The 11,765-nt window shown below is 36.8% G+C and overlaps 1 protein-coding gene across 4 annotated transcripts in view; it reads left to right on the forward strand.

Moving 5' to 3' along the window:
- The window catches only part of FAM185A (family with sequence similarity 185 member A), a 99,510-nt gene that overhangs the window by 27,556 nt on the left and 60,189 nt on the right, over positions 1-11,765 (forward strand). For all 4 annotated transcript variants that reach the window (XM_038004348.2, XM_073009212.1, XM_007982377.3 and 1 more), the window contains exons 6-7: positions 2,810-2,905; positions 11,294-11,428. In XM_038004348.2, the coding sequence (XP_037860276.2) occupies positions 2,810-2,905; positions 11,294-11,428 (231 nt within the window). The remainder of the gene's footprint in view (positions 1-2,809; positions 2,906-11,293; positions 11,429-11,765) is intronic.

The following is an 11,765-nucleotide window of genomic DNA, read 5'->3' on the forward strand; positions in this document are numbered from 1 at the left end:
TCCCCAGTATTAGGGAGAAGGCACTCACCATTTTACCATTAAGTGTGATGTTAGCTATAGATTTTTAACAGATGCCTTTTATCAGATTGGGAGAGTTACCTTTTATTCCTTGTTTGCTTAAATTAAGTTTCTCTTTTTTTACTTTCTTTGGTTGTGACTTGAGTGTTGAATTTTGTCAAATACATTTCCTCAATTTATTGAAATGATCATTTTTCCTTTAGTTTATTAATATGGCCAACTATACTGACTGATTTTTCTTTTAACATTTTATTTACTTATTTATTATTTAAAAAAATAGAGACAAGGTCTCACTTTGTTGCCCATACTGGTCTCAAATGCCTGGCTTCAAGCAGTTCTCCTGCCTCGGCCTCCCAAAGTGCTGGAATTACAGGCGTAAGCCACCACACCTGGCCCTTTCTTTAAAATATCTATCATTTACTCAGTGCCCATGTTCAAAGCACTGAGCTAAACACATTACAATGTAGATTTATTTTGGTTTCTTTTGTGTTTTTTGTTTTTTTGTTGGTTTTTTTTTTTTTTTTTTTTGCTTTTACTGTCTTTATTGAGACATAATTGACAAAACCATATATATTTAAGGTGTACATGCAATATGATGATTTGATATACATATATATTGTGAAATGATTTCCACAGTTTAGTTAACATATCTGTCACTTCACCTCATTACCATTTTATGTGTATGATGAAAATTTGTTTAAGATTTACTCTCTTAGCAGATTTCAAGTTTACAGTACAGTATTGTTAATTACAGTCACCATGCTATACATTAGATCTACAGGACTTTCTCCCAGATCTCTAGAATTTCTCCATTATGTAAACTCCAAAATAATGAAATTCTGTGGATGAAGTCTTAATTTTACTCTTGATAATTAATTTTGGTTGTGATAATTTGTGTTAAACAAAAAAATAGGGCTTGTTTTGCTACATAGTTTTAAAATATCACAGTTGCCTTCTTTTTCGAAAACATCTTGAGTTTTCATTTTTTTATTTTTTGACAGCCTCCAAAGGATAAGCCATTATTAGAGATCAATACAAATAACATGAGAATATAATTACTTTGTGGCTTAGGATATAATTATTTAGCTGTCATTTATTTCTCATTTGGAGGGAAAAATAAATGAAACTATTGTTTATGAGCCACATAAAAATTCTGTGTGTTTTTTTCCCCTCCTTGAGAAAGCGAGAAATCAAACTAATGTTTCAGCTATTTTACTTTGTTCAAACTGGAATAATACACACCTTGTGTATTGCACTTTTCTTTTTTTTAGCATAATGTAATTTTTACTTGGCTTCTTTTAGGATGCAGTAAGAGGTTTAAAAAGGAGTTCTGTTGGTACATAAGCAGTGAAATGTTCATTTTGTCCAGCTATTCTGTGTCATTTATTTCTAGTGGTTTCATTTCCCAACGTCAGTGTTTACTTTTGACACTTGAAAACTAAGTAAATTGAATCTGATAAAGGCATTTTCCATTATAGATTGGAAATAAATTATTATAAATGATATGGGAGCCAGATTTTACACAGTTTATTCCAAATTTATTGTCTTTGTTTGAAGTCAGTTGATATTTTTTTAAAAGAAAAATGTTGGCTCCTTTCTCTCTCTCTCTCTCTATATATATATATACACACACACATATATATACACACACACACACACACACACACACACAAATGTTTTCTTTCTCTGTTTTGTAGAAAGTATATTTTTGGCATAGTTTTCACCACACTCCCTACTTTGTTTCCACTTTGAAGTAATAAAACCTCCAGATAAAATATGCTTTTTAAGAGGCTTCTCTAAAAAGAATATGCTTTGGCCTTCTCCAGGCAGTCAGATAGAATACTAAATTAAAGATTCAATTGCCATGGGAGAAAGAGAAGAAGGAAAAACCACTTAGTACTGACTCTTCAAGTTCATTTTCTTACTTCCTTATTTCTGACTGTTTTCACTTGAACTTGAAATACTGGTTGATTGAAAAGTGGAGTCATCAACAACATAGGGAAATTCGAATGTCAAATCAGGGTTACCTTTATTATTTTCTTATCCACGCTTAACGATACCTGTTCAATTCCAGAAACTTGAAAAGAATTATTAGATACAAACAAGCTATTCTTCAAATTATTCCCTGCCCTTCTGCCCCTTAAAGAAATGCAGCAAGCCAGGAACAGTGATTTGTGTCTGTAATCCCAGGAGTATCACTTGATCCCAGGAGTCAGAGACCAGCCTGGGCAACATAGCAAGACCCTGCCTCTACAGAAAAAAAGAAATTCAACAACTTTATGTAGAGTAATCTTTTACTATTAGGAGTACTTCTTAGTATTGGCAAATTTGCTACAAGGAGAAATTATAAGAGGTTTTGATTTTTGTTAGCCTTGCTACTGCTTGTATGTGACTATACATGAGGTAGAATTCTTTGGTAATTATTGAAAGTTTACTAAATGTGTCAACATGATAAAAAACTAAAAATATCCATGGTGCTTAGTGCTTTCAGGATCCATTACTTGCAGACTCTCCTTCCTATTCATTAAGTTTTAGAGTAAATGTTTAGAGATAAGTTATTCAGGTTAATGTAGATATAGATTTTTTAATTAGTTGTCTAGTTTAATAGATTTCTAGATTTCTGATACTGTTTACGTTTAAGTGCAAACAATGGCATTGTTATGAGGAAATACTAAACCTTGCAAGATTCTTAGCCCCTTATCCTAGTGCTAAAGCAGAGCCTTTTGTTTCAAGTTTATAATTCCATTCATCAAGTAAGAATTATTTTACTTATGGTTTTTCTTCTTCCTAGATTCATCTTCTGGATGTCTAAAAGCCTCAGCTCATCAGGGTGCCATAGATGTTTATGTCAGTCAACTGGGGACAGTGGAATTGAAATCCCATAAAGGTTAGTGAAGGTTAGTGAACTGGAATGTTTTATTTTGACATATGATGTAAGGAAAGTTTATGTAACACTCAGGAAACAGATGGTCAAATTATCTATACTGACATAGTGATTTCAAGAAAATATCTTCAGATAGAACCTGATTTAAAGGCACTGGTCTGCTGGCTCTCTAGACCAATGATCTTTACAACTTTTGGGATAGATAGCCATGCAGACTATCTTTCTCTTTGTAGTACAAACAAAAATGAGTATTTTGACTGTTATTATGGAATTTTAAAATGTTACTCTGTGAATTTTTTAGTTTAATCTATTCTGAAATAGAATCTTTGAAGGAAAAACTCTGCCATACACTCTTTTGGGAGCTTTTCTGCCAGCCTGTAAAAGGAACTTCTCAGGCAATCAGTATAGAGTAACAGTTTTCAAAGTGTGATCCTTAAATAAAAGTATCACACAGGAAGGTCCTCTAAAGTGATTATTTAGTCTCTTAAAGTATCAAGACTTAGGATATGTTTCTATCATTTAACTTCTGACACAACTTATTCTGAGTCCAACTCTTTCATTTAAAATGGTATACTTTTCATCTGAAAGCTAAATATGAATTTGTCTGTTCTTCTGCACACATGGATGTACACATACGTGTTGACAAGTGACTTGGGTGAAGTAGGCTGGCCATAGGGGCTGAAGTGGCTTGGCTGCAGAAAGTTAAGAACTGTAGCTCTGTATAAAAAAATTTTTAAAATAGTCTAGAAGCTCTTGCATGTTGGCCAGATGTTTAACAAGGAAAATATTTCCTCACAGAGACTGATTGTTCCTGCTATTAGTAGTTTCTTTACCATATTGATTTAATAGTTTTTTTTTTAATCCATCTCTAGAATTTGTCAGTGTGAAAACTGCAAAACACAGAGGTCTGAAACCTCAGTTATTGCTGATACACTGGTGTGATTTCTCAATATTATATTTTCTCCCTTTAAAATAGGATAAACTTATGTCCTCACTAAATCTAAGAGCTCTAGGTAATACTCTTCAGGGTAAATTATAAATGGCATGTAAGTTATATAATTGTACTCTGTTATTACAAAGATCCAAGGAGAAAAGGGATATACTGTTAATATAACTAGTAACAGAGTAAGAACAAAGTTTTGAATAAGCAGCTCTTACATAAAAGTAATTTAATGTTTTGCATGGTAGGCAAAATAAAACAAACAGGAAACTATAAAACTTTTGAAGATTGTTAGTCTTTATTCACTTAAAATATTTTTTAGTATTATTTGAAATAGTATTTGAAACTATTGAAATAGTATTTGATGTTGCAAATTTTGATTAAGATTACAGTTTTATGTTTTCTTCTACTGGGACCATGTTACTGGCAGAAGCTTAAAGACAACTGAAAACAAAGATTTCTGTCTTACTTCAGATCTCCGAATTCTCAATACACTTGGGAACAGTAACTTTTTAGAGTAATGGAACGTTATTCAGTAACTCTTTCTTAATGGTTAGCAAAGACATCTGGAATCCATTCCAACTCTGCCACTGTCTTGCTGTAGGGTTCAGAGCCAGCCACTGGAGTCTCTTAGGTCTTCACCATTTTGTGATGTGGAAAAATATATAATGCTTGTTTTCTTTCACCTTATGAAAATTAATATAGTGACCTTCTTAATTCATTCAGAAAGGCTATGCTTGGGCCTGGGAGTCACACCTGAATCTGAGTACTGACTTTTCCACTTAACATTTTGTCCTTGGGATAAATCACTAATTTTAAAATAATATGCCTTCAATAAATGGTGCTGTTAGTTCACATTTGAATTTTTAAGAGGATAATACTGATGTCAACCATGAAGAACTTTATGAAGTGAAAAGAAGTTAAAGAACATAACAAGAGCTCTCCTTTCTAAAAAAGTTAGTGTTAAAGACTGGATATTAGGAAGGTTTTCAAGTCATGAAAATTCTTCATTAACAAACAGTAATGGAGTTTTGGTAGTGGTGATTTTTGGTTTTTAAAGATGTGGAGGGAGATGGGGTAGAAATCTTTGTGTTGCTTAACATTTTTAAAGATCTCAAAAATCTAAGATCATGTTATGCATTTAAGAATAGAGACAAGTGTTCATAAAGTTAGTACACTTGAAACTTCATACATTTAGAGATATCAAGCACTACAAAAAAAGTTTTTTAAATCCATGATTTTCTACTTTTGAAAGTATGTTTGATACAAAAACATATCTTCTATTTTTCCTGAAATCTTCCAGGGTTGTTTTTGTTTTGTTTTTTCCTAAAGCCCTCATATGTTGTTATGGGAATCTCCTGTCTGTAGTTTACATTTGAACCCTGGAAAGCAATTTGGTTTTTTGTTTTTGGTTTTGAGACAGGGTCTCACTCTGTCACCCAGGCTGGAGTACAGCAGCAAGATCATGGCTCACTGCAGCCTTATCAGGATCACCTAAGCTTGGGAGGTCAGCCTTCCAGGTAGATGAGACTACAGTTGTGCACCACCATACCCAGTTTTTTTTTTTTTTTGGTAGAGACAGGGTTTCGCCATGTTGTCCAGGCTGGTCTCGAACTCTTGAGCTCAAGCAATCCACCTACCTTGGCCTCCCAGAGTGCTGCAATTATAGCCATGAGCCACCGTGCCTGGCTGCAATTTATTTCTTAATAAAATAAACTAGTTGTAGTGATGTGCATTGTTCCCTAATTTTGTTTTAGAACAGAACAGTTCATCATGCTTATCTCAAACTTCTAGCTCCAGTTAGGAAGACTAAGAAATGACTTAAGGAAGCTTAAGCTGATGTTAGCCAGATTGGAAGGAAAACCGTCACCCATAAGTAAATGCATCCTAAACCCCATCCTGACCATCTTAGTCCACAGAGATGGGTTAATGCTTTATGGCAGGGGCCTTTTGCCTACTTTAATGAAAAACAGAAAGAAAAACTTCTGAAATAGGAGTATGTTGGTGAATTTACAATGCAACCCTCATAATTGTTTTGAAAAATGATTCCATACCTAACAGAGTACTTTTCCTGATTTACTCCTTTAGAAGCTTGAATTACAGCCAGGTTGTATGGAAATTCAGGTTGAGTGTCTTATCTTATCCAAAAGCCTGTAATATACTCAAAAGAAATATTAGTGAGTTGGAATTCAAATAATCCTTTTCTATTGTTATTTTTTGTTACACACAAGACATATCTGAAAGCACAAGAGCTCAGTGTTCTAGTTGTGTTATAATGATGAGGTCACAAGTCCTGTACTATGATGGGATAGCAATGTGTGAAATACCATGGTGGTTAAAAGCATGGGCTTTGTAATTATTGAGCTGAGTCTAGGTTCCAGCACTAGCACTAGTGAGAACTTGAGCAAGTTCTTATCTGTAAAATTAAGGTGATAATAATACCTCATGGGGGCACGCCCAAGATGGCTGAATAGGAACAGCTCCAGCCTCCAGCTCCCAGCATGAGCGACACAAAAGACAGGTGATTTCTGCATTTTCAACTGAGCTACCGGGTTCATCTCATTGGGGCATGTCGGACAGTTGGCGCTGGTCTGTGGGTGCAGCCCAACTAGCGAGAGCTGAAGCAGGGCGAGGCATCACCTCACCTGGGAAGCGCAAGGGGGAAAGGAATTCCTTTTCCTAGCCAAAGGAAATTGAGACACACAACACCTGGAAAATCGGGTAACTCCCACCCTAATACTGCGCTTTACCAAGGGTCTTAGCAAACGGCACACAGGGGGTTATATCCCACACCTGGCTCAGAGGGTCCCACACCCACAGTGCCTCCCTCATTGCTAGCACTAACTGCAAGGTGGCAGCGAGCCTGGGGGAGGGGCGCCTGCATTGCTGAGGCTTAAGTAGGTAAACAAACCACCTGGGAAGATCGAATTGGGTGGAGCCCACCACAGCTCAAGGAGGCCTGCCTACCTCGGTAGACTCCACCTCTGGGGACAGGGCATAGCTAAACAAAAAGCAGCAGAAACCTCGGCAGAGGTAAATGTCCCTGTCTAACAGCTTTGAAGAGAGCAGTGGATCTCCCAGCATGGAGGTTGAGATCTGAGAATGGACAGACTGCCTGCTCAAGTGGGTCCCTGACCCCTGAGTAGCCTAACTGGGAGACATCCCCCACTAGGTGCAGACCGACACCTCACACCTCACACGGCTGGGTACACCCCTGAGACGAAGCTTCCAGAGCAAGAATCAGACAGCAACACTCGCTGTTCAGCAATATTCTATCTTCTACAGCCTCTGCTGCTGATAGCCAGGCAAACAGAGCCTGGAGTGGACCTCAAGCAAACTCCAACAGACCTGCAGCTGAGGGTCCTGACTGTTAGAAAGAAAACTAACAAACAGAAAGGACACCCACACCAAGACCCCATCAGTATATCACCATCATCAAAGACCAGAGGCAGATAATGGGAGACTTTAACACCCCACTGTCAACATTAGACAGATCAATGAGACAGAAAATTAACAAGGATATCCAGGAATTGAACTCAGCTCTGCACCAAGTGGACCTAATAGACATCTACAGAACTCTCCACCCCAAATCAACAGAATATACATTCTTCTCAGCACCACATCTCACTTATTCCAAAATTGACCACATAGTTGGAAGTAAAGCACTCCTCAGCAAATGTAAAAGAACAGAAATTATAACAAACTGTCTCTCAGACCACAGTGCAATCAAACTAGAACTCAGGACTAAGAAACTCAATCAAAACCGCTCAACTACATGGAAACTGAACAACCTGCTCCTGAATGACTACTGGATACATAACGAAAGGAAGGCAGAAATAAAGATGTTTTTTGAAACCAATGAGAACAAAAATACAACATACCAGAATCTCTGGGACACATTTAAAGCAGTGTGTAGAGGGAAATTTATAGCACTAAATGCCCACAAGAGAAAGCAGGAAAGATCTAAAGTTGACACCCTAACATCACAATTAAAAGAACTAGAGAAGCAAGAGCAAACACATTCAAAAGCTAGCAGAAGGCAAGAAATAACTAAGATTAGAGCAGAACTGAAGGAGATAGAGACACAAAAAACCCTCCAAAAAATCAATGAATCCAGGAACTGGTTTTTTGAAAAGATCAACAATATTGATAGACCACTAGCAAGACTAATAAAGAAAAGAGAGAAGAATCAAATAGATGCAATAAAAAATGACAAAGGGGATATCACCACTGACCCCACAGAAATACAAACTACCATCAGAGAATACTATAAACACCACTATGCAAACAAACTAGAAAACCTAGAAGAAATGGATAATTTCCTGGACACTCACACTCTCCCAAGACTAAACCAGGAAGAAGTTGAATCCCTGAATAGACCAATAGCAGGCTCTGAAATTAAGGCAATAATTAATAGCCTACTAACCAAAAAAAGTCCGGGACCAGATGGATTCACAGCCAAATTCTACCAGAGGTACAAGGAGGGGTTGGTATCATTCCTTCTGAAACTATTCCAATCAATAGAAAAAGAGGGAATCCTCCCTAACTCATTTTACAAGGCCAACATCATCCTGATACAAAAGCCTGACAGAGATACAACAAAAAAAGAGAATTTTAGTCCAATATCGCTGATGAACATCGATGCAAAAATCCTCAATTAAAATACTGGCAAACTGAATCCAGCAGCACATCAAAAAGCTTATCCACCATGATCAAGTGGGCTTCATCCCTGGGATGCAAGGCTGGCTCAACATACACAAATCAATAAACGTAATCCAGCCTATCAACAGAACCAAAGACAAAAACCACATGATTATCTCAATAGATGCAGAAAAGGCCTTTGACAAAATTCAACAGCCCTTCATGCTAAAAACTCTAAATAAATTTGGTATTGATGGAACGTATCTCAAAATAATAAGAGCTATTTATGACAAACCCACAGCCAATATCATACTGAATGGGCAAAAACTGGAAGCATTCCCTTTGAAAACTGGCACAAGACAGGGATGCCCTCTCTCACCACTCCTATTCAACATAGTATTGGAAGTTCTGGCTAGGGCAATCAGGCAAGAGAAAGAAATCAAGGGTATTCAGTTAGGAAAAGAAGAAGTCAAATTGTCCCTGTTTGCAGATGACATGATTGTATATTAAGAAAACCCCATCGACACAGCCCCAAATCTCCTTAAGCTGATAAGCAACTTCAGCAAAGTCTCAGGATACAAAATCAATGTGCAAAAATCACAAGCATTCTTATACACCAGTAACAGACAGAGAGCCAAATCATGAGTGAACTCCCATTCACAATAGCTTCAAAGAGAATAAAATACCTAGGAATCCAACTTACAAGGGATGTGAAGGACCTCTTCAGGGAGAACTACAAACCACTGCTCAGTGAAATAAAAGAGGACACAAACAAATGGAAGAACATACCATGCTCATAGATAGGAAGAATCAATATCGTGAAAATGGCCATACTGCCCAAGGTAATTTATAGATTCAATGCCATCCCCATCAAGCTACCAATGACTTTCTTCACAGAATTGGAAAAAACTGCTTTAAAGTTCATATGGAACCAAAAAAGAGCCCTCATTGCCAAGACAGTCCTAAGCTGAAAGAACAAAGCTGGAGGCATCATGCTACCTGACTTCAAACTATACTACAAGGCTACAGTAACCAAAACAGCATGGTACTGGTACCAAAACAGAGATATAGACCAATGGAACAGAACAGAGCCCTCAGAAATAATACCACACATCTACAGCCATCTGATCTTTGACAAACCTGACAAAAACAAGAAATGGGGAAGGATTCCTTATTTAATAAATGGTACTGGGAAAATTGGCTAGCCGTAAGTAGAAAGCTGAAACTGAATCCTTTCCTTACTCCTTATATGAGAATTAATTCAAAATGGATTAGAGACTTAAATGTTATACGTAATACCATAAAAACCCTAGAAGAAAACCTAGGTGATACCATTCAGGACGTAGGCATGGGCAAGGACTTCATGTCTAAAACACCAAAAGCAACGGCAACAAAAGCCAAAATTGACAAATGGGATCTAATTAAACTAAAGAGCTTCTGCACAGCAAAAGAAACTACCATCAGAGTGAAAGGGCAACCTACAGAATGGGAGAAAATTTTTGCAATCTACTCATCTGACAAAGGGCTAATATCCGGAACCTATAGAGAACTCAATCAAATTTTCAAGAAAAAAACAAACAACCCCATGAAAAAGTGGGCAAAGGGTATGAACAGACATTTCTCAAAAGAAGACATTCATACAGCCAACAGACACATGAAAAAATGTTCATCATCACTCGCAATCAGAGAAATGCAAATCAAAACCACAATGAGATGCCATCTCACACCAGTTAGAATGGCAATCATTAAAAAATCAGGAAACAACAGGTGCTGGAGAGGATGTGGAGAAATAAGAACACTTTTACACTGTTGGTGGGACTGTCAACTAGTTCAACCATTGTGGTAAACAGTGTGGTGATTCCTCAAGGATCTAGAACTAGAAATACCATTTGACCCAGCCGTCCTATTACTGGGAATATACCCAAAGGATTATAAGTCATGTTGTATAAAGACACATGCACATGTATGTTTATTGTGGCACTATTCACAATAGCAAAGACTTGGAATCAACCCAAATGTCCATCAGTGACAGACTGGATTAAGAAAATGTGGCACATATACACCATGGAATACTATGCAGCCATAAAAAAGGATGAGTTCGTGTCCTTTGTAGGGACCTGGATACAGCTGGAAACCATCATTCTCAGCAAACTATCGCAAGAACAGAAAACCAAATACCACATGTTCTCACTCACAGGTGCGAATTGAACAATGAGATCACTTGGACACAGGAAGGGGAACATCACATACCGCGTCCTATTGTGGGGAGGGGTAGGGGAGGGATATCATTTGGAGATATACCTAATGTAAATGACGAGTTAATGGGTGCAGCACACCAACATGGCACATGTATACATATGTAACAAACCTGCATGCTGTGCACATGTACCCTAGAACTTAAAGTATAATTTAAAAAAATACCTCATAAAGTTAATATGGAGATTAAAACATAATGTAATTAGGGGTCTGGCTCATATTAAATGCTCAATGGTCAATCCTATCTATAAGCTACATATGTAATAAATTACTTTCTGGTGTTGGATGAGCTGGGTAGTTCTAGTGGCAAAAGAAGAACTAGTAGTTAATAATGTGCTAATAACCCATATTCTTGATGGAAGTTACCGTGAATGCCTTGAGAGTAAGGGAACTTTGAGCACCTGGGAATAAGGAAAAGGCTTAAATAAATACTGTATGCTGAGGAGTAAAAACAGTGTCCCAGGAGCAATGCTACCCTTTCAGTCAAATTTATAATAGACTCTGGTACTTTTGATTTCTTTGTATTACTAAACTCTCCTTTACATTTATTACAGGTTCTATTATTGTCAAGGTTCCATCTTCACTTGAAGCTCATTTACAGTTATCAGGGAAAGAGGTTGATGTGAACTCAGAAGTCCATGTTCAGGAAATGACTGAAGCTCATAAAGATGATGTTGTAACAGTGACTGGTAAGGAGGCTGCATTTTGCTATGTCAGATGAATAGCCATTCTCCATACATAAGTAGAAATGTGGTACACTTAACGGAAATTTTAGCTTTTTTATACTTTTCCATTATTACGTTCTCATGTTTGACATCTTTTTTACTTCTAGTTGCTTATCATTAATATGATACAGACGTTTCGTTTAAAAAGATCTCATTAAATCATTTAGGAACACTCATCAGTCCTGTCACTGGGTAAAATTGATTTTTAAATTTTCTAGAAGAGCTGCTTTCTAATTCTTGAACTTAAAAAACAAACTGAATATATATATTATAATGCAAAATTTAAAACTAACTTCGTATG

This window comes from Chlorocebus sabaeus, chromosome 21 (assembly GCF_047675955.1).
Source record: "Chlorocebus sabaeus isolate Y175 chromosome 21, mChlSab1.0.hap1, whole genome shotgun sequence".
Classification (NCBI taxonomy): Eukaryota; Metazoa; Chordata; class Mammalia; order Primates; family Cercopithecidae; genus Chlorocebus; species Chlorocebus sabaeus.